Source organism: Watersipora subatra, chromosome 6 (assembly GCF_963576615.1).
Source record: "Watersipora subatra chromosome 6, tzWatSuba1.1, whole genome shotgun sequence".
In the NCBI taxonomy this organism is placed as follows: Eukaryota; Metazoa; Bryozoa; class Gymnolaemata; order Cheilostomatida; family Watersiporidae; genus Watersipora; species Watersipora subatra.
Genome location: NC_088713.1, coordinates 52153903 through 52178311, shown reverse-complemented (window position 1 = coordinate 52178311; position 24409 = coordinate 52153903). Strand labels below are relative to the sequence as shown.

General features: G+C 37.8%; 2 protein-coding genes across 2 annotated transcripts; both read right to left on the bottom strand.

Annotated features, from left to right (window-relative positions):
• Positions 1-6575: 6575 nt before the first annotated feature.
• LOC137398351 (uncharacterized) lies at positions 6576-8597 on the bottom strand. Its single transcript, XM_068084457.1, has one exon. It carries the CDS (start codon positions 8595-8597, stop codon positions 6576-6578), a length of 2022 nt encoding a protein of 673 aa, XP_067940558.1.
• A 156-nt stretch (positions 8598-8753) lies between these two features.
• On the bottom strand, positions 8754-9758 carry LOC137398349 (uncharacterized). Its single transcript, XM_068084456.1, has one exon. It carries the CDS (start codon positions 9756-9758, stop codon positions 8754-8756), a length of 1005 nt encoding a protein of 334 aa, XP_067940557.1.
• Between the last annotated feature and the right edge of the window lie 14651 nt (positions 9759-24409).

Sequence of the window (24409 nt, the reverse complement as noted above, 5' to 3'; positions counted from 1 at the left end):
GCAAATATTAGGTTGCCTTTTTAATCAGTGAGACATGAAGTTTGAAATGAACATAGACTTAAAATGTCTTATGGCTCAATTTTAAATCAACACAATTAGGAATGTTGGTAGCCATATCCCAATTTATTCTGCAAAGGTGTCTAAAGTGCAAATATGAAAGTGGACTTCACACCGGTGATGAAAAATTTGACCATTCTAACCACTCTCTGCTTTGTATATTTTCTTGTAAATATGGTGCAGTATAGTCTCTAAGTGTCTTACTTAATTCAAAAACAATGAAATCAGTCTCTACAAATATGCTTGCTCTGAACTAACCAGCACCGAGTTGCATATTGCTATCTTAGCCAAGATGGAATGCAGGTTTCATGCTAATAAGCACGCTGTTTCTACTAAGAGGGTTATTGATCCACTTACACAAAAAACTAGAAGCGAAAATAAGCATCATGGTAAGCCAGTATGCAGGCTTATGTTTGCATAGATCCTCACAATATGTGTTAACAATCAGGACAAAATTGTAAATTATTACAAGTAATTTTTTGCAGCAGCCCAGTTTAGTGCTAAAGAGAAGCTATAGAGGTGTTGGCTTCAAACATGACTAAAATACGTCTACAGCCAATACTGTGCGGCAAGTTCTAATACCGAATTTTTGAAAGTTACCATTTCTAGTTTTGAACGGCTGTGGAAGTTGCTATTCTCTAGAGTACACTGCTGTAAACTCACGTCAGATTTATGCTAGACTTGTCAGTGGATCATAATGATTAGCTAATCAGAGATCAGCTCAACATGCCGGCAGTTGCATTGAAGGAATGGAAGGAACATATTTTTGTCTCCAACAGTTATGGAAATACATTATTTTGAGCACACAGTAAGGCATTCCATGTTTTTACTATTCATTTTAAGATAAGAATATGATGACTGCTGCCACGAAGCAATGGGAAGAATATATTTTAGATCAAGGATTTAGTTCAATACCTCTTTTTTTGTCATGTGCTAGCAGGTGCTACTCTGAATCTGTGTAACCAAGAACTAAATTTTTACCGTTCATTTCATGATGAGAATAATATAAATATTTGAGAAGCATTGAAACAGTCAAGTAAGGTTAAGAGTTCTGGTAAGTTGTCATCATATTAACGAACTAAAACTTCAAATACTTATCAAAACTCCTGATGAATTACACAATAAAATTTGCCAGTAAGAAAACATATGCTAACCTGACAAATAGCTTTTATATTGAGTAGTATAATCTCTATATTTAGGACTTGTCTCATCCTGCTTACTATCTCTAATGTCAAAGAGTTAATTTTCTTGCTATACATAAACTTGTCAGCTTCAAAGTGGCAAATCACTTTCCTATTCAAGATATGTTAACTATCGTTTGATATATTTTTATGATATCATTAGTAAATCTTTTTAGCTGTCGACATGTTCTGTGATACCTGTGGAGACATCTGAACGTGTTGTCAAAAAGGTAAGATGTGTTCACTTTTTAGTATCAAGTTGCCTTTTGAATAAGTCAATCAAAAATTTAAAATGAACGTGTTTTATCTATCAATTCTAAATCAATACAATGAAGAATGTTGGTACCCATATTTGCATTTTAGACTGCAAAGATATCACAACTCCAGCAGCATATACTGATTAACTCCGCACCACAAGCCAGCCATACACATGGAGCTATTAAACCAAATTTTTTAGCTCACAGAGTAAACTTTGTAACTAAACAGGTGCCTAGTCATGGGAGAGTCTGGGTGGCCTCACATCTATGATAACACCAATATAATCAGTGTGTCAAACATTTTATCACATATTAAACAACCACTTTCTCACTTTTAAGCTTTATGTATACAATTTATATAAAAGTTCATCTTATCAGGGTTCCACAACACCCAAAATTCTGACTGTCATTATGAAACCTTGGGAACTCCACACCTGGTATTTGATCTCCCACGTATACAAGCTAGCTAAATACTGTAAAACCTTTATTTGAATGCCATGACATTCTATTTTTCAATGTTTTCTTTAGAGTGGCGCATTATTATAGGTGACATTCAAATAAAGGGTGGCATTGCATTTTTCAAACACCTAGTCAGAATGTTTAAAAGATAAATTTAATCCTTTCATGAGTGAATCGAATGTCACCCATATGCATACAAAATACATATTTACTTTTATTATGCGAGTGATTCATAGCACTACACATGTATTAGCTCTACCTTTTATTAGTTACACTTTATACATTTTATATTTCAACTGACTGAGCAATAAAACTATCTAAAAACGCTTCTACATTCTATGTATATTTAAGTTCCTTCTATGCTTCCAATGTCTTTATTCATTTCTGTAACCAGCTCTTGATCTTTAAGATAAGAATATGATGACTGCTACCGTAGAGCAATGGGAAGAATATATTTCATCGCAATGATTTATTTTAATACCTCTTCCTTGTCATGTGGTAGCAGGTGATACTTTAAATCTGTATAATAAATAGCTCAATTTTTACAGTGCATTTTATGAAGGGAATATTTTTACTCTTTGAGAACTATTGAAGCAGTAAAGTAGCGTCAGGAGTCCTGATAAGTCGTCGTCATCATGTTAACAAACTTACATTTCAAATACTTATCAAAAGTCCTGATGACTTACACAATAACATTTACCCGTAAAGCTCTGAGAACATACTTTATCATGACTCATCGCTTTTACAACAATACATTCCTTCTCTTTATGATTTATCTCCTCCCACTTCTTACTTCTATTGTTAAAAAGTTAAACTTCACGGTCCGCATAAACTTGTCAGCTTCACAATTACAAATCACTTTCTTATACAAAATATCTTAACTACCATTTAATACATTTTTGCGATATCAGTAGTGGATCTTTTTAGCTTTTCACATGTCTTGTGATAACTGTGGAGACACCTGCACATTTTTTCAAAAAGGTACTATGTGTTCATATTAGAGTATTAATTTGACTTTTGAATTAGTGATTGAAATATGTTTCATTAATCAATTCTAAATCAATACAATGAAGAATGTTGGTACCCATATTTGCATTTTAGACTGCAAAGATATCACAACTCTAGCAGCATCTACTGATTAACTCTGCATCACAAGTCAGCCATACATATGGAGCTATTAAACTGAATTATTTAGCTGACAGAGTAAACTTTGTAACTAAACAGGTGCCTAGTCATGTGAGAGTCTGCGTGACCTCACACCTATGATAACACCAATATAATCAGCAAGTCAAACATTTTATCACATATTAACCAACCACCTTCTGACCTTTAAGCTCCTTATGTATACAACTTATATTAGAGTTTATCCTATCAGAGTTCCACAACACCCAAAATGCTATCTGTTATCATCAAACTCTGGAAACAACTTACTTGGTAATTGAGTTCCCACATATACAAGCTAAATACTGTAAAACCTTTATTTGACGCTCTATTTTTCAACCTTTTGCTTAGAGTGGTTCTTTTATTAGAGGTGACATTCAAAAACAGAGTAGCGCTGTATTTTCAAACACCTTGTCAAAATGTTGAAAAGATAAATTTAATCCTTTTACTGGTGAAATGAATGTCACCCATATTTTACACTTTTCTTCAGGCAGTGCAACGTTAACTCTTTTGGATGTAATAAAATTGCTAGCTTACCTCCAACTTGTTGATATCTAAGTAAATATGCACTAGGAAGCTGATACACGTGTCTACTAGGTAATATCCATTGCTTGCAATTAACTTACAACGGTTTAATAGCCTATGTTGCAGTTTATTGGAGCTTTAAAATTCTCTATTTATTTTTAAGTTTGAAGACTTATTTTCATTTCATAACTATATGTAACTAAATTGAACAAAACCCTTTGGCACTCATTGATATGTTTGCTACAGTTTGCAGCCAGAACTGGCAAATTATGTGCAGCAGAAGTTGTGAGTGTTGATCTGTGATAAGTCGAGTTAGATAACTCAAGGCTATGAAACAAATATTTTTCCAGATTTTATCTAAATCTTTCTACATGTCTAAATTTAATTTTGTCAACTGCCCACTGTTCTCAAAAGATCTGTGTAGACCTCTGTAAATATTTTTAGATCTCTAAAAGTAATCTGTTTATCTAACAGGGTAAACTTTGTAACTACACAGGCTGCTCTGTAAAATTAATACCAAGCATTGTGACAGATATTTAGTCACCAATTCAAACAACACACCTCTTGGCATTTAGCTCTAATGCATACAATGCATATCATTTTTTAGCTTATCAGAGATCTGCTTGTGATTACCATGATCTGTGATCATGTGATTACCTTATCTCAATTGCTTACAAAAATACAACTATATGGTGAAAAGTGCATTTTTCCTACTCAGTAAGGTATTCCATATTTCTACAATTCATTTTAAGATGAGAATATGATGACTGCTGCCATGAAACAATGGGAAGAATTTATTTTATCTCAAGTATTTAGCCTATTTCGACACTTCTTCTTTGTGATGTGGCAGCAGGTGCTCCTCTGGATCTGTGCAACAAAGAATGCATTTTATGCTTCATATCACAATGAGAATAATATAACTATTTGAGAACCATTAAAACAGTGAAGTAATATCAGGGGTACTAGTAAGTTGGCAGCGAAGTAACAAACTTACACTTGAAATACTTATCAAAAGTCCTGATGAATACACAATAATATTTACCCGTAAGTCTCTGAGAATATATATTAACCTGACCCATGGCTTTTATATGAAGTAATAGAATCTCCCACTTTAGGAATTGTCTCCTCCCACTTAGTTTCAATTTCACAGTTACAAACCACCTTCCTATACAAAATTTATTAACTACCATTTGATATTTTTGTGATATCAATAGGTCTTTTTAGTTTTTAAAATGTCCTGTGATGAATTCGAAGACACCCGCAGGACTCGTCAAAAAGGTACTATGTGTTTGTATTCAAGTATTTATTTACCTTTTTAAGCAATGAGACATGAAGTTAAAATGAACATAGATTGAAATATGTTTTGTGGATCAATTCTATATCAATACAATTAAGAATGTTGGCACCCGTATTCAGCTTTATACTGCAAAAGTGTTTAAAGTGCGAATATGAAAGTGGACTTCACATTGGTGACAAAAAGGTCTACCTTCCTAACCACGCTCTACTTTGTATACTTTTTTGTAAATTGGGTCCAGGTATATCTAAGTGCATTACTCAATTCGAAAACAATGAAATCAGTCTCTACAGATATGCTATCTACAGTCAGTATGCTCTCAAACATCCATGAAGAATATGCTACAGCAGCCCAGTTTAGTGCTACCTTATAGACTGAATGGTATATCCAGAAAAGATACAGATGTGTTGGCTTCACACATGACTAAAATGTGGGTACAACCAATATTGTGAGACAAGTTCAAATGCCGAATCTTTGAAAGTCAGCATCTCTCGTTTTAAACGACAGTCGAAGTTGCTGTTTCCTGGAGTACACTGCTGTAAACCCATGGCAGATTTATGCTGGACTTGTCAGCGGAATGACACCATTATCTACTAGTAAGTATTTGACTCTTTGTCTGTATACTCTAATGTATGATGTAGCTATATCTTGAATTAGCTTCAAAAACCTTTTTGTAAGGAAATTTGTAAGTTATTCTCTGCTGAGCGACTAATGAAATTATGATAGTTTCAAAATTAGGAACGCTTTCTGAGGTCATGACCCATATATTTTGTGTATTATATTGGAATGTATAGCATCAGCTGATTTCACTATAGATTTCACAATTTCACAATTTCACGATTTCACAAAGATTTCACTATAGCATTTATGCGGATGCTAGGCAAGTTTGGTACACTTTATGCGGAGTATACCGTATGTAGCGACAAGGCTAATCCAAACAAGGAGATTGCACTGCTGCTTGGTAAATGAATTGAACGAGTTTATTTATTCTTGGCGACGAACAAATCTATACATGTTGTCCAACTCTTAATTCACCAATACACCATGAAATCTAAAAGTTTAAATGAATATGTGACATGTGGTTTGCAATACTAGAAAAGATAAAAAGTGTACATAACAGCCATAAAAACATGCTAGAAAAAATGAATTTTACATTACATAAAAAGTAGCATACCTTTAATTGTCCAGGAATTGCCTTGTGTGCATATAGTAGGCATGAACTTCTGGAGTAAACAGCTATAATACAAGTCCTTTAGTCAAGGCATGAAAAAACCTACTGCCCAGGCTTGTCAGAGCACCCACTGGTCAGCAAGAGCAATTACTGGTGTCCCCAAACCCCATTGGTAGATGTAAGGTGACGACCTCCAACAAACCCAATCACAAGTCACCAGACTACCTGCTGCCTAGGCCTGGTTATTACATAACAAACCCCATCACAATTCACCAGACCACTGTTGCCTAGTCCTGTTTATTACATAACAAACCCCATCACAAGTCACCAGACCACTGTTGCCTAGTCCTGTTTATTACACTCCCACCTAATTTTATGCAAAATTATACACCTTGATTAAACATGATACTATCGAAGCTATGACAATGTGGGTATAATATATGGGTATAATAACTGTAAGCATATGCTATCTAACTATCTATTGCTGGCACAAGAAGTATCAACTTCTGGACGGGCCTCTCCAGCACAGAAGGTTTCATCATCTTCTTTCCTTGTCTGTCGAGGTGTCTGTTTGCTACTCGCAGCTGGACTCTTCGTACCAGGGCATCATTGTCCTTGAACACCTGCTGTACGACTGCTGTGAGCCATTGTCCTCGTGGTAGATTTTCATCCATTATCAACACGATGTCACCAATTGCTATGGATCTCTCCATCTTTGTCCATTTTTGCCGTTTGTTTATGTGAACAAAGTACTGATTGCGCCACTCTGTCCAGAAGTGTTCAGCGAATTGTTGTACCTTTCGCCACATTTTACGGCCATACACCTCTTGATTGTCAAATTCTCCTGGAACTACAGTTGGTTGACTGGGCTTCATAGTGATCAAATGGTTAGGTGTGAGCACTATTTCGTCAGGCTTGTTGAGATTATCCACACTAAGTGGCCTGCTATTCACGATAGCCATGACTTCGTAGAAAGCAGTTTTCAGAGCCATCGTGTCCATTCTTGTGGTATAGGTAGGAAGCATAGCGTTGAGCACAGACTTTACTGTGCGTATCTGCCTCTCCCACACGCCGCCGGCGTGGCTGGCACTTGGAGCATTGAACTTAAATTCTATCATAGAGTCTTTCAAGACGTCTTGAATGCCAGAGCCCAAGCTCGCAAAACTGGCGAGGAGCTCATTTTTTGCGCCTATAAAATTTGTTCCGTTGTCGCAGCATATTGTTTTAACGGGACCTCGAATGCAAATAAAGGAGCGCAGAGCATTTATTAGAGCGTCTGTTGACATTGAATTCAGGAGCTCTATGTGGATTGCCCTAGAATACATGCAAGTCAGAAGGAGACCCCATCTCTTTACTTCTATACGGCGATCCTTAACTGTGTATGGTCCAAAACAGTCCATACCTATATGCGTGAAAGGCGGAGTAGGCTCAATCCGGCTTTGGGGCAGTTCTCCCATCTGCTGCTGTACTGGTGGTGCCCTCATGGCTCTGCAAGGTGCACACTGATGAATATGGCGTTTAACTAGCTTGTTCGCAGCTGTTATCCAATAGCCTTGAGTTCTTAGAGCCCCTAAGGTCATGGCCTGCCCTTGGTGATACACTTTCTGATGGGCTCGTTCTATCAGCAATTTTGAGACATGAGCTTTCTCAGGCAATATCAGAGGGTGCTTTTCTTTGAAGCTTAACACTAAGGATCTCCTAGCTCTCCCACCAATCCTCATCATGCCTTGTTTATCCAAGAATGGGGTCAAACACAGTAGTGAGCTTTGCTTGTGTACCGACTGAGAGCTTCTGAGAGCCTTCAGCTCATCTCTATAGTATTCTCTTTGCGTTAGCTTGATAACTATTTTCTCTGCTTCTTGCAGTAGAAAAACATCTAAGTTTGGTTTTCGCCAACTTCTATTTTTGAGCATTGTTTTGGCCGTGGCGATTGCTCTAATCAGTTTTGTCCACGATCCATGTCGTTCAAAGTGTAGCTTTCTTTCTTCTGGCTGAGCCTTCCTTGCATACAACGCCTGTTTGGGTCGTTTGATCTCTGGATCCTCAGGGAGTGTTTCACCTGAATATTCATTGTTTAAGTTTTTCCTTATATCTGAAGCATGCAGAAACTGTGGTCCATCCCACCATGCGGATTTTTGGAGGCTAAATAAGTTTGCACCCCGAGAAACTAGATCGGCGGGGTTAGCCTTTCCTGGAACATGGTGCCATTGCTCACATTTAGAGTTGCTTCGTATTGTCTGCACCCTGTTCGCCGCAAACATGTGATAGCGGTGTTCACTGTTCTTAATGTAGCCTAAGGCTACAGCAGAATCGGACCAAAAATATTCTTTGTTGATTTTCATATTGAGCTCGGCCTTCAGAGTTGCGCTGAGTTTTGCTGCTTCTACAGCTGCCTGCAGCTCTAAACGTGGTATAGTCATCAGCTTCGTGGGAGCAACTCTTCCTTTAGCCATAAGCAGTGTAACCTGGACCTTGCTATGTTCATCCACCATTCTCAGATACGTGCAAGCATCATAGCCTTGTAGGCTTGCGTCACTAAAGTGATGCAGCTCTGTGTGCACTGCTCTGCCAAGGTCTTTTGCTTGAACACATCGGTCGATTTTGACGGTGTATAGATTGCCTAGCTCATTAACTCATTCTTGCCACTGTTATTGCAACTTAATGGATACTTCTGCGTCCCATTCGCCTTTCTCCTGACAAAATTTTTGGGAAATCATTTTTCCTTTCAGTGTAAATGGAGAGAGCAACCCCAAAGGGTCGTAAAGCTGCGAGACGGCAGACAGTATTGCTCTTCTGGTAGGGGCTGTGAACTTCATGTTATTCTTGAACTCTATGGTATCGGTCTGTATAGACCATTCTATACCAAGAGTTCTTTCAGTAGGTAGATGGTCATGAAACAGGTTAAGACCCTGTGCTTCCTGTACTACTTCAGACGGTGGTATAGCAGCCATTACTTCTCGGTTATTGCTTACAAACTTATGAAGTCGCAAGTTACCACTGTTGCATATGTCAGTTGCTTCGGCAATCAGGTTGACAGCCTCCTCTGTTGTATTGACACTAGTGATTCCATCGTCTACGTAGAAGTCTTTGATGATAAATCTGCTAGCTGAAGGTTTCTCATGTTCGTGTTGTCTTGCAATGTGTCGCAAGGCAAAGGTTGCGACGCCTGGAGACGAGGTGGCTCCAAAGAGATGCCTTGTCATTCTATAGGTACTCACTGATTTCAGATCTGGGTCAATCCAAAGAAACCGTAAATAATCTCTACGTGCTGCTGGAACATAAAAGTTGTGGAACATTTTCTCCACGTCGCAAGATATTGCTATTGGGTTCTTACGGAACCGCAAAAGAATGCCCACCAAACTATTCATGTGATCGGGCCCAGTAAGCAACTTTTCATTGAGTGACTCATTTGCATATCTGGCACTGGCGTCAAAAACTACGCGAAGTTTTCTCTCTTTTGGGTAATATATGCCAAAATGTGGGATATACCACTCCTTGCCTTTATTAGCTTCATCAGCGGCTACTTCTGCAAAGCCGTTGTCTACCATATCTTTGACGAAACTGAAATACTCGTTCTTGTACTCTTCATCTCTTTTGAATCTTTCAACTAGCTGCTTTAGTCTTTTTTTGGCTTGTCCCTTGTTATTAGGCATAAAAGACTTGTCTTTGAATGGAAGTGGTAGGCAGAAGGACCCATTTTCTAGCTTTGTTATTCCTCCTTCCAAGGTGTCCAAGAATTGCAAATCATGTTGTGACAGCTTTGGTTGTCCAAGAGAGTGATCATCCAGCACACATTCTTATTTGATTTGGGTGTTATGTACTGTGAACTCTTGTACCGGCTTGCTTATCTCGCCACACAGCGTCCATCCGAGCTTCGTTTTTACTGCAAAAGGCTGTCCTTCCTGCCCGAGTATGGTTTCTAATGGGGCTAATGCTTTTGAGCAGTCAACTCTTATGAGCAGTCCCACTGGAATATCCATCTTGGGTGGTAGCTTTCTGAGCAAGCTCTTTAGATGCGGGAGATCAGCTACATGCCTTCTATTTGGTATTTGAGTTGGTGTACAGGGGATACATTCCTGCTCACAAGCCTCAATCTCTAACTCTTCTGTTGCTGCTAAGCCAAAGCCCCTAACTGTGAGTTTGTAGCAATTTAAAAGCTTGGTCCTCTGTCCATTTAGTGTCGTAATAGTGATTCTTTCTGGCGTGAACATTGGCTTTAACTTAGAAGCTAGACTCTGAGAAATGAAGCTGACATCTGACTGGGTGTCAAGAAGAGCATAGACCAGCTGCTCTGATAGACTCGTTCCCACGTAAACTGGTACAATCATACTAAGGAGCCTGCTTTGACCCAGTTTCGCTGCGTTAGCATTTACTTTCTTACTTTCGGCTACGCTCTCGCCAGGCCTTTGTGGCTGAATTTGCTTCTCTTTAGTACTTTCTTGCTTGATTGCTTTCTCCTTAGTAGAGCTTCTTTCTTGATGTAGAGCTGTAGGATGGGCTTTGCCGCATTTACCGCAGGTAGCCCTTTCTGAACAGCTTTTGCTGCAATGTCCGGGCTCTATGCAGCCAAAGCATAGCCTTCGCTCCATGATAAACTTCTTCTTGTCTTCCTCGGTTTTAGCCGCTGATGAGCGACACTCTGTGACAACGTGAGAGTTTTTATGACAAAATATGCAATCTTCAGCCTTGCTAGCATTGGAGCGATAGCTTGCTTTTTGTGGTTTGTCTGAAATGTTTGCTTTTGACTTGGAATTTGGTTTAGAGTCACTTCCATCTCGCAAGTTGTTGTTTGACACTCTAGCTTCACGAGCGACAAATTCCACATACTTTGAAAAAGGTGGAAATCCTCCCTTCTCTTCTTGGTCTGTTGCATAATACATCCAGCGGTCGATTGCCCATCCAGGGAGAGCCTTTATAAACTTCTTATTCTCTCTTTTATCATCCAGAGCCTGGAGGTTTGGAATAGCTGCTTGAGCCACGAGACATTGTCTCAAGAAATATGAGTACTTTTTGAGTGCTACTTGGTCTTTATTGCCTATCTTTGGCCATCCTTCCAACTTGTCTCTGAAGCCATTTTCTACCAAGTCGTCTCTACCAAATTCTTCTTGGAGGGTTGCAAGCGCTTCTTCATAAGCATTAGTACTTTGCAGCCAGAAGTATCCACTGATAGCTTCTAGCGCTTCTCCACTTACATATTTCCTGAGTCAGTGCAACTTTTCTATCGGTGTTCCTTTTTTGGAATGAATGAGGCCATTAAACGAGGCTCTCCAATCGGCATACTGGAGAGGGTCTCCACTAAAGACAAATGGCTCTGGTGGAGCTAACAAAGAAATGTGCATCCGTTCTGTAACGGCGTCTGCTATGTCCTCCGCTTTATTTAACATGTTTTGTTGTGACGTTGCTGTTGTAGGACTCCATTGTTGTGCTACTTGATATCCTCCAAGTGCTCCATGCTGAGCCTGGAAGCTGTTTCTAGATGTTTGCGGTAGAATTGGCTGTTCATATGTAGACTCTCTGTTGAGCTCAGTGGCAGATGCTCTTACTGGTTGATGCTCTTGTCTTCTGATTGGCTGGTTAGAAACGTGTGAATTTTGTGGCGTAATGTCTGCCTCCAACACTGAGCGTCTACGTCCTGCGGAAAGTGGTGGTGCTGTTTGTATGGTAGCTTGATTCGGTTGCTGCGTACTTTCTGCATTGTCAGAACTTGTTTTTCTCAGCAGTCGTAGCTGCCTAGCAGCCATACGAGCTTGCAACTGCTTCATCTGCTCTTCCAATTGAGCTTTGGCCTCCTACAATGCTGCCTCTTCCTCTTGTAGCATTCGCTCATTTTTCTCATGCCTTTCTTCTCGTTGTTGAAGATAATCTCTTAACTGCTGGCTTTCAGCAATAAACTGCTCAAAGAGGTTTTGTGTGACAGTTTCAACTTTATTTTCAGACTAAATGTCTTAATCTCATCAAATGTACTACATATAGCATGCGATTTATGTTCCATCTGTGAAACAAAAACTTGTACATCATGCAGCTCTTTGCTTTCAGCAGCTACTGAAAATGTTTCACTTTGCTCTTGAAACTCATCAACAATGTTTACTAATCTCTGTGAAAGTAATAAAACCTTTTGCTCTCTAGCTTTTAAAGTAAGTTTAGTGTCCCGCCTGGACCTTCTAAGTGCTTCGCTCTCAGACACATGTGCACTGTCAGGCACAGCTACATGACTACTATTACTCTCTTTACTCTGCTCAGTCGTAGATAGGGTTTCATTTACATTTGACTGCGATGTCATTAACTCTTCATCAGAGGATGCCATTGTGCACAAAATCTTATTATTGAGTCAACCTTATGCTATTACTAATAATCTACACCACAATATTTGTGTGCAGTTAACCACAGCAAGTTTGGGAACGGTCAATACATTAATTGCGTGCTTATCAATAATTACATTTTTTACACTTTACTTCAATGTAAGGGAATTGGACAAGGCTCTACTGCAAGAAAGACAGCTTGAAAAACTGCGGCAAACCAAGGCCAAGCAACAGGTAGACAAACCACAAGTAACAGGATGAGGGTGGGGCCACCGTCAACTCCACGAGCTCGCGGACACACAAACAATAACCCGCCCAACCAAGGTGTGCTCTGACAGTCCTACCCAGTTACAAGAGTAACTAATAAACTATGACTAACTGTAACAGGTCCAAAACAAATTATGACTAACTCAAACCTACGTGAATGCTGGGTAAACAGATTTCAACTTTAATTAAAATGTAATAAATTGTATGTGTAGCAACTTAGCTGTAGCTGGTGCGTGGGTAAGAGCTCTTGTGTGTTCTCTGGTATGTCGATGCAACGATGTCTCTATGTTTAGTGTACGATATGTACGAGAGTGACAATAGCAGTGTGGTTACGACGATGAACTGTAGTTTCCACTGTGAATGTTTGTTTCAATATGCACAGTTCTATCTCTGTAGATGCGTGGTACTGTGTAGCCTTTGATGTATCTCTGTACGACTATTGTCTGTGATTGTTGTTTAATCAGCTGACTTTTGACTACGCGTGTATTCTTGTACGTCTAGTATGTCTGCGATTTAGTGTTAAATCCGTAATGTGAGACTAGATATTCTTGACTCTATGCCTATATGCGTCTAGGTTCACAGAAGTCACTCCTAGAGAGGTCGAATAATTTCACTCCTTATGAGAGAAAATTAAAGATTTCACTATAGCATTTATGCAGATGCTAGGCAAGTTTGGTACACTTTATGCGGAGTATACCGCATGTAGCGACAAGGCTAATCCAAACAAGGAGATTGCACTGCTGCTTGGTAAATGAATTGAACAAGTTTATTTATTCTTGGCGACGAACAAATCTATACATGTTGTCCAACTCTTAATTCACCAATACACCGTGAAATCTAAAAGTTTAAATGAATATGTGACATGTGGTTTGCAATACTAAAAAAGATAAAAAAGTGTACATAACAGCCATAAAAACATGCTAGAAAAAATGAATTTTACATTACATAAAAAGTAGCATATCTTTAATTGTCCAGGAATTGCCTTGTGTGCATATAGTAGGCATGAATTTCTGGAGTAAACAGCTATACAAGTCCTTTAGTCAAGGCATGAAAAAACCTACTGCCCAGGCTTGTCAGAGCACCCACTGGTCAGCAAGAGCAATTACTGGTGTCCCCAAACCCCATTGGCAGATGTAAGGTGACGACCTCCAACAAACCCCATCACAAGTCACCAGACTACCTGCTGCCTAGGCCTGGTTATTACATAACAAACCCCATCACAATTCATCAGACCACTGTTGCCTAGTCCTGTTTATTACATAACAAACTCCATCACAAGTCACCAGACCACTGTTGCCTAGTTCTGTTTATTACAGATGGCTCTTCACAACAACTGGAATTATTGTTGAAGAATTATATGTTCATACCAGACATGAATAGTAAGTCTATGTGTCATAGATCTGACATGAATAGAAACGCTACCTGTCATATATTTGACATAAATACGAAGGCTGGGTCATAGATCTGACATGATTACTAAGGCTATCTTTCATCAGCCTTAGTGTTGTCCCTAAAGTATCAAGTCTCCTGACAGCAGCAGAAAATCATGCTATTTGTTGGTGCGTGTTAGACATTTTCTTTTTGTTTTAACAAGGCAATTTTTGTAATGTATATTTACACAAGAGCCAAGCACTCGGCTTGAGAAGAGACCTTTTGGTGCAACTTGTTTCTTCAATTATGCCAATTATCTTTGGCTATTTGAGATGAATTTTACTGCAATTTAGATGGTCTACCTAAAAATTATACAAACTTTGATGTTCCTGTTAGCCACTTTCTTATCAATGCTAATAAACTGTTGATATTTAATATTAAAAATATTGCCAGCTGCAGTAGTGAGTCTAACTCTAAAGCATTGAAAGTTCCACATCATGTAGGAAACAGCGTATGTTAAGTTATGCCGGTCTAAAATATTTGGAATTTTGCCCAGCTATGCAGGTGACATTATACAGCATGAGTGCAGTTCAATGATGGACAGATGTGTTCAATAATGGACTGATGTGTTCAATGATGGACAGATGTGTTCACAAAAATCACTTCTAGATGATTTGAGAGGAGCAAATGTATCAAATATAAACATTAAATTGTATTTAATAATAAATCTTAAACAAGAACTGCAAGTGATTTCAATAAAACAAAGAGGAATATATCAGCCCAGAGGCTCATGGAACTGGTCTCCTGTCTCGTCTGTATCAGTGGGAGTACGCAGATAAATATCTAGTATGTTAAGTCTCTCCATCATGGCAGCCATATCTAAATAAACAGATATTTATCAGCGTATATTATAAGCAATAATATAATTACTCTCTATCTATGAGAATTAAACCATCGTACAACCATCTTGTGTAAACCATCTTTTGGACTAAGTTTAAGTTCACCAAAGGATGGTTTGAAGATGTACTAACTGTAGTCTAGCCTGATGAATATGGCAATACAAATTAGCCTGTGATTCTACTGTTCATAGCAACCAATTTTGAGTGATTTGATCTATTGAACTTTAACCAATAGAATTAATTTCTTACCAGCCAATAGCAATGATGAAACAAGACTCAATATATCCATTCCTTATAAGTTAATAACTAGCAAGACAAAGTACGCATGAAGTTAAATGAATACATGTTGTTACTGATGAACAGTAAATATGTAGATATTAAAATTCAAATACTAGTTGAACTGTGTGTAAAAACTTTACCTGTCATCATCTGATTGTCTGCTTCTTGCAGGGCTACGACCTGCTGCTGAGACTCCTCCCTCTGATTGGCCAATGCTACAACAAAAATAGAATCATGGCTCATATACTGCTGTACCCATGAAGGTAAATGAATACATGTTGTTACTGATGAACAGTAAATATGTAGATATTAAAATTTAAACACTAGTTGAAGTATGTGTAAAAATTTACCTGCCGTCATCTGATTGTTTACTGCTTGAAGGGCTACAATCTGCTGCTGAAACTCCTCCCTTTGATTGGCCAACTCTAAAACAACAATAGAATCAGGGCTCATAAACTGTTACCCTGTGAGGAGGTGTAGAGACATCAGTATTTAATCACAAGGGAGAGTTCAGTTCTACTGAAAGAGAGACACTCACCTTCCGCCTTTTGACTATCTGCTTCCTTTAGCGCTGCTAATTCCTCCTTCTGAATGGTCAATTCTAAAACAACAATATAATCAAGGCTCATGTACACTGGTACTGTTACATCTTTCAATAAGAAGCAATAAGCAAATGTAACATTACAATTAGATAGCTTTATTAGCAACTGAACTAAAGTTAACACTAGCCAACTCAACACTGAACAAGGTCAGCTGACCAGCTAGTAAGTAAAACAAAAGATGGGTAGATGACTCATCCTAATGCTAAAATAACAATATAATGACAATAATAATGTAACAATCATTGCTTGATAAGGTTTAAAAAAGGTTTAAGGTTTAGAAACATCAATATTTTATTATCAACTATAGAATCATGGCTCATATAATGTTACTACATGAGAAGGAGATATAGAGAAACACAAGAGTATAGACTCAGAACTAGTGCAAAGAGTTTATGATGAGGAGTAAATTAGTTTTGGTAGAAATTTATGAATTAACACATTTTCAACACATTTTTAAAAACTAGAAAGAAATAAAGTTTTGTAGAAATAATATTTTCATTGGCTCAGGTACTGTTTTCCCAGTAACAGCTTAAGAACTGTAAACCCTACCTATTGATTTTTGTTTGTCAGCGTCTTGGAGAGTAGCGAGTTGTTGGTACGTGGATGCATGGGCTACAACAAAGTGAAGATAAAGACTTCATTATAATAAAATGAGAAACAGACAAACATCTTATGAATAGGAACCTTTCCCCTCATTTATTATAACCTCATGTACATGTGGAAGGAAGCAATTGGTGCTGCAGGTGTAATGTTAATACTACCAGTTCAACTATTTGAGCAAATGTTAAAATATAGCCTGAGAAACTAGTGTTAAGAGTTTATGTTAGGAGTTATTGCAATGAGAATCAACTAGTATGGTTGATAGGAACAAATATTATATAAGTTCCTACTGCATTCCTACCCAATTCCTAATGCTTAAAACATTCCTATTGCTTGTTGTACTCATCTTCTCTAAGGCTACAACCATGTGTACAGCCTCAGTGAGTAATAATTGACTAAGAACCTGCACTTGAAAAGGTAAAAAAATATCCCCAATTTTCTGCTTATCTGCTTTCTCAAACATTGTGATTCTATATTTAGCAAGAGCAAGAGCTGCTCCATAGGAAAAATCTTTACTATAATAAGAGCAGTGTCTGTCAGAATTACTACTACTATAATTCTAGTAAATAGCTCATGTTTCTATTCAAAACTGTACTGAGTAATAAGAATATTCATGAATCAGGAGAATTCAGCTAAGTGCTGACTAATAGCTGCCACAAGGTGTTGAGCTGCTAACATCACTTTAATCCTATCAATTTTGAACAAGGACTTAAAATACTCAGACTATAATTATTTAAAAGAGAGCAGAGGTGATGAGTGATTAGCAAGGGCTGAGTGTTGGCTGAAAAGAAGAGGCTGAACTGACAGTATTAAAAGCAGAAACAGAGCTGAACTGCTTCAACAGCTCACTGCAGTCTCTATGCAAGGAAAATGTAGATGGAATTCCCAAGGGTATGTTTACAAAGATACCCTGAGGACAAGCAGAGAGTTATGCAATAGAGTAGTACAAGTGAGTAGCTGGTATCACACTGTATAATAATCCTACCTGCTAATACTGGCTGCTGCCAGCTCTTAAGCAGCTCTACTGACTCTTTCATTCCCTCAGACTCTGCAGCCTTTAGAGGAGTTCTATTGTCATTGTTCTTTATACTGAGGAGAGCAGAGACTGTATCAGGAGGGATGAAGGTCAGCATAGTCTGTAGAGCTGCTGTGTTTCCATTGTAGGCTGCCTTGTGAAGTGCTGTGTTTAGTCTGTTAGTCTGTATGTTGAGCAGGGAGACTCGTTGCTTTACTGACAGGCTGATCAATAGAGACTCTACTATCTCTGTATATCCTCTCCCTGCAGCCCATGTTAGAGCTGTGTAACCCCATCCATCCTTTTCAGCTATCAGCTCATACTTCTTACCAGAGGATACAGTAAGAAGCATAAGCTCTACTAACTCTCTATCTCCTTTCTATACAGCCCAGTACAGAGCTGTATATCCATCCTCATCCTTCTCAAACAGCAACTCATCTGCTATTTCTCTCAATGGAGTGAGTAACAGATGAGCTACTTCAGGGTGACCACGGAAGATAGCCAAATGCAGAGCTGTATATGACTCACGGTCTCTGATAGTTGTTATAAGCTGAAGTAGCTGATCAGGAGGGGTGGTTGTTAGAGCAGCCCTAAGAGGGTTAATGCCAGGAGATTCGATATCTCTAATATATTCCCTAACCCATTGCTCCATTGTCTCCTGTAAAATACTCCACACGGTAAAATATGATAGAGAAAAGTGAAGACAATTTCTGACTCAACTGCTGACTCTGGGTGAGCTGATGACTTATAAAGCTGCCAACCATAACAGAGTTGCTGCTGGTGAACCCTGGATATTTGCAGAATATAAAAAAGATAATAGGAATGGGATACTCAGAGCTGGGAAATCAAGCATCAACACTCCTGCTATTGGCTCTCTCATATGTTAAACTAATGGAAATAAACTCAATGAAATTTTAATAATGACAAAAGTGAATGACAAATCAGGCGACAGAGTATTAAAAGGAGACTAGGAATGTGATACTCAGAGCTGGGAAATCAAACATCAACACACTCCTGCTATTTGACAATGACAAAAGCAGGAGACAGCAAGGTAATGTATATAGTCTCCTACTTTAAACAGTAATTTCCTATAAAACTGGTGACTAAATACAATCAGTGACCTGCAGCTGATTCTGACCAGAATAAAGGCAAGAGAAGCAGCTAAAAACTCCAGTTTCAGAGCTCCTCATGCTATTCATAAGAGGCATATGACATATTTACAGTAGTAAATGCTTGCAGGTACAAAAATGACTGAGGAATGAAACCAGACACTCCTGACCTTAACCCCTTTACGGTTTGAACGACACATAATTCCCCGTGCATATCGTTAATGCGTTGTCAGGGCGACACATGTGTCAATTCCTGTAGAACGTCTACCGCGTTGGTTTATATTGATTCATAAAGCATATATAAGCCGTTTATGATAGAGATCGTTGATGTTATAGTGATCTACAGAAAGCTTTGAGTTATACTCGCTGTAATTTATTGTGAATCATCTTCAAAAGTTCGTGTTATTATTACCATTGTAAACAATAACGAGAGATTGTTTGCGTAGTTGACGTTTTTTATTGAGCTAGGACTTCCTTCACTTACCTCGATGTTTTTACGACTAGTTGCATTGGAACCACGTTTGTCTGTACGTTGAAATCATTTTTACTATTACCAAAATTAGTATGGCAACAAATAGAAGACGTTTTATTGCTGCTGAAGATTATACAGAGGATTCAAGCAGTTCAATTTTGCATCAATCGTTTTTTCTAAAATGCGGTATTCTGCTTCTATTGCAGCACTCAGATACTCTACCAAGGTATTCTTAACAGTTCCAACACAGCATGATATTTATCTTCTATGTTTATTGACAGTAAATCTAAAAAAAAATTATTGAAATACCTGCAGCCAAAGTAGTGCAAATAGGTATTGAAAATTGCATATTTTCGCAAATAAATTAGCATTTTGGGTACTGTTTTAGAAAAAAAATCAAACCCCGAAAGGGTTAACTTGACTTCACTAGAGGATAGACTCTATGAGTCTCCTCAGGGTAAAGAGTGATAGTTTCAGGAGGTCAGAGTTACATTATAATAACACTGACTCAGTGTCTCTCCTCATCTACTCTATTATTCCCAGTAAGTATAATATCAACAGATGCTAATATAAAAGAGAAGTTATACTTACCTGTAGGTGCTCTGTATGCGATATGCTCGCTGGCTGCTCCATGTCTTTTATACCTTGAAAATGTATCTGCCCCTCATTAAAAAATCTGCCTCTTGATTGGCTGAAGCAAATATAACTTATCCTATAACAGAATAGTATGCCGGCCAGTAATGACAGTGAACAGTTAACCATGTAATAATATTGAGTAATGTACACAGGAAACAATATTTGAATAATTCATCATGTGAGTCAATTATATGAAAAAGACATTTGATGAATGTTTAAAGCAAATCCAGGACTAATGCTAGTTATATGTGTGAGCCTAGTGACCCAAGTGTTTTGCTGCATGAGATTACTGCCGGGTCTCACAGCGGTAAAAGGAACCAAGGTTTACATGCTGCTGTCTAAGAACACAGTAATATTATATCCCTACTTCAGTAGTTCAAACATCCACCATGTTCAATATAGTTTGAACTATTGACTAGTTGAAATGTCTATATTACTATCAACTATATTATTATATCAGCTTCACAACTCATAAAACAGTATATTATTCTCCATACTCCAACATTACAGAAGTTTGAATATGCCTAAGCTACAAATAAACGTTTTACATGTGATCTCTATTTTGCATTCTAACTGCACTAGCAAAATCCTGGACTAAGAAGTTTTGAACAATCTCTCATCTTTGTCATAAGCTCAAAAAGGTTCTTATAGTAATATCGTTGTTGTTAAATATAATTGTTGAGCAATAACTTTGAAGGTATTGCGGTCATGTAGCTTCCTGTCATATTTTAAAAATCATAGAGTGTTCAGTGAGTTCAAAAAGAGCATCATAGAGCGCCAAGGTGTTCAGAGCAAACACTACTATGCTGAGCCTTGAACAGATGTCAGTTAAAATATGGACCAAATAATTTAGTACTAATAAATTGTTCATATGAAATGTTGTACATAAATTCTCACCATAACAAAAGTAGATCTCCAGCTCTCTGCATCCAACACAAGCTGTCTCCGCTCCTGTCTAGTCATGAATGTAAACTGACAGTTATAAAGCTGTTGCCACACAAGAAGCCCAGGCCACTCTGGGGTGCCAGACAAATACCAGAACAAAAAGGCCACCCAGATATAACAAGCCACTGTACTTGAAGGCTACAAGAAGTAACAATGAGTACATAACTCCCATGTGTTCTACTGGGAGTAGCTCATTTATCTACAAATATTGAATGGTTGCACTGCTTGTAAGACAAAGGTAAATCACTGAATGGATAACAATTCCTCTTTCAGTTTCGGCATATGCTAGACCAGGCTTGTGAAATATGGCCTGTGAGCAGGACCTGCCCTGTTGGATGATTCAATCTGGCCTGGCATCAATTTCTGAGGAAGTCAAAAAAGAAGTGAGTCACTTACTACTGCTCTGAACTGCTAATGCAACTACATAGATATCCGAGCAACAATTTACTGCAATTGTAATGCATTTCACATATAAACATCAGCAAGTAATTATCAATGTGCAGTGCAATTTTTATAATGAACACAGGCCTGTTGTTAAGACAAGTTAACAAAAATCTAAACATGGAAAAACTATATTAAATCTTGTCTACAAATCTAAAAAGCAAGAAAAAGATTTTCAGACCACAATTGAAAGTCATTTAGCATACTTTGAGCAGTAGCAAAAGTCAAGGACAACTGTAAATCATCGTTACTATGGTTACATAGTGTACAATCTACCCTAGGACACTGATGTATTCGCGTCATCTAATGTTTGCGTTGTCGCGGAGTCATCATTTCGCGAAAATTTCATGTGCGAAACTAAACTAACATAACGAACGAGCGAAAACGCAAAATTAAACAGCTTTGTTTATTGATAGTCCAAGAAACCAATGGCAGCAAGTGATCAAATTCCATTATCAACTTTGCCCACACCATTCTATTTGTGGTTCACAATTACAAACTAGTCCCAGATTAAAATTTGTTTCATAGTGGTGAACTAAACCTGAGGAATATAATTATGTTTGTTCCACAGCATTTATTTTCACATCACTATACTTTCGCATTCATCAGAGCTGCGAAATTAAGTTGCTTCAAATTTTTACTCTTTAGGCTACTCACGAAACTAAATACTAGCAAAATATAAGTGTCCTAGGGTAAATGGCAGAAGAAAAAAATACTCGATGTACTACCTGTATTGTTTCCTCAATGTGAAGGTTTAGGGCCGTCCAACTCAAGCCATTTCCACTCTCCGCTGGTTATGAGTGTAAACTGATTGCTGTAAATCTATTACCATACAAAAAAGACCACCGTGGTGTTAAAAGCTGCTTTATTTGAAGGCATTAAGCTGTACCATTGAGTGCACAACTCCGATGTGATCTGCTCAGATCAGCTCATTTATCTACAAATACAAAATGGTTTTACTGCTTGTAAGACAAAATTGACTCACTGAATGGATAGCAGTTTCTCTTTCAGTTTTAGCATATGCTAGACCAGACATGTGAAACATGGCCTGAGGGCAGGACTCTGAGTATGTTCAAAAATAAGTGTGTCCCCTGTTTCTATCAAAATTTGTGATTTTTAAAGATAAATACAATAAAAATGCTCCTTACAGCTGCTTAAGGACATTAAATCTGTAAAAGCGCTCATGCCCAGTCTGATGCACTGACACGAGTTAGCCACTATAAAAATTGCATATAAAACTATAGATACAATTATAGTATGCAAAATATGGTTTTATAGTTGCATACTATAACACTTCAGATATTCTGATCCACTATGAAAGTCGAATACCGTGCAACATTTTAGACCCTCATTACACTATTCGGTCAGAAAAAAAAAATTCCACACATTTTTAGAATTTGTGAAAAAGATTTAGGTGTTCATTTTACACTACCACCAGTAATCAACGTACTAGCTTCATGATCACGTGTCACCTTCCTTATATGTATTCTCCTAGTGCCGCACAAATAAATGCATGCATTGTTTCTAGCAGTTCATAGAAGCTGTGCAAAAAGCTTTATTTCTAATGACTCGCTGAATCAGTTTGAACCGGTTTGAACTGGTCTACTGATCTCACTGAGACCTACTGATATTTGTCAACAGGTGGTCTCCATAATCAACAATAATATAACAAAGTAGTGATCAAGGTTACCAAATAAACACATGAATGAAATTGTTAAATGTGCTGCAACTTAAGATATCCAACCTAATAGTGATGCTCTTGTGAAGGTATAATAAGAAGAAAAGTTTAAGGAGCAAGCTGTAAAAAGGTGTAAGTTCTCTTCAAGTCATAGTAAAATTACTGCAATCATGACCTATGAACTGAGTTACAGTGATAAGAAAAAGGAGAAAAGCTGTCGGTACCAACCAAGAATGCTACAGTTATTGTAGTCAATAGATTAAAAATAGATTCACTCATTTTCCTCTTACTTAATGGGTGTGTTTAAGAAGATATTGGAAGTGATTAGGCATTTTACATGGATTTTACTATTCCTACAAAGTAGAATTCCTATAGCCTACCTTCTCAGAACCAATTTTTATGTTGTAGGAGCAACTACTGTAGAGTAACAGAAAGAAAGGATATACCCTTTAATCTGATGTTTTTGTAGTACAGTTATAACTCAACATGCATGCTCAATCCATCCAGACTGAGCTCGTATGTCAATTTCCTCGTGTCTCAAGGCACTATTTCCTATATAAAATAACTAAATACTAACTAATATGTTACCACATTATGCAAAACTCACAATGCAGGGTATTATGGTAGAAAAATCTTGTATTTAATTGGTTTAATTCAGTAACTACGCCAACAAAGTAAAAAATATCATACTTTTCGGACTATTAGCCGCTACTTTTTTCTGATGATTTGAACCGGCTTATATAAGGGTGCGGCTAATCTGTGGCTTTTTCTTTCACCCCTAGGACGCATTAACCAGAATCTCCGGTTAGTGTGCATCTAGCAGTAAAAGAAAATACGAAAGAATACCTAATGGTACTGTTCCGTTAGACACTATAGGTTAAAAAGTGTCGGTTAAGACAAAACAGTGCCGTTAAACACTGTTCAGTTATAAACAGCAAAGTTGCTGCCGCATTAAAGAGTACTGTCCGGGGTTCTGCGGCTTATACAAAGGTGCGGACTATGTATTGTTTCATCTCGATTTTGTCCTATGTTGGAGCGCTCGTATGTTGAGGTATGAATTGATGCCTTTTAAAAGGCCAGAGCCATATTCTAAGTATTCTTGATCTGCAGCCAGACAGAACACTCATATGGAAAGTCTAGACAACTGTTAAGGGCTTCTGTTAAAGGCAAAATATCAAATGAGCCTGGATGACATTGTTAGAAAAAAAGGGTTGAAAACAGAGACTTTCTAATACAGGACAACACATGTGTATAATAGTAAGATAATAGGCGCAACTTATCATACCACAAGAAGACAACTCCAACTTTCATCATTGAAGCATTATTAGATGAACAAAATGTCCAACTATTAAAAACACTCAGTCAGTCAATTGTAGGAATAATAGCCTATGAGCATCTGTACAGGTTGAAGGATGGGCCTGTATTTTGAGATTGAAGGTGGGCTAGTGGTAGTGAGTCTGTATACTTATTTACCTGATGATAACTTATTACCATCTGAACAAATATGTAGCCAGAGACAGAATTGAATACACTGACTCGTAGCAGACATCAGCCATGTTAGTATATCCTGGTACTAAAATGACCTACTTTATTACCAAAGTAAATTACAAGTGTATGCTGAATTTACAAGGTAGACAGGTCCTGCAGTTATAAAAGAATTCTAGAAAAACTTATCTTGAAATTTTTAATAA

Bases quoted from the DNA above. Each gene is read 5' to 3' on its own strand.
- LOC137398349 (XM_068084456.1), bottom strand. From the start codon at position 9,758: ATGCCTAATAACAAGGGACAAGCCAAAAAAAGACTAAAGCAGCTAGTT.
- LOC137398351 (XM_068084457.1), bottom strand. From the start codon at position 8,597: ATGGTGGATGAACATAGCAAGGTCCAGGTTACACTGCTTATGGCTAAA.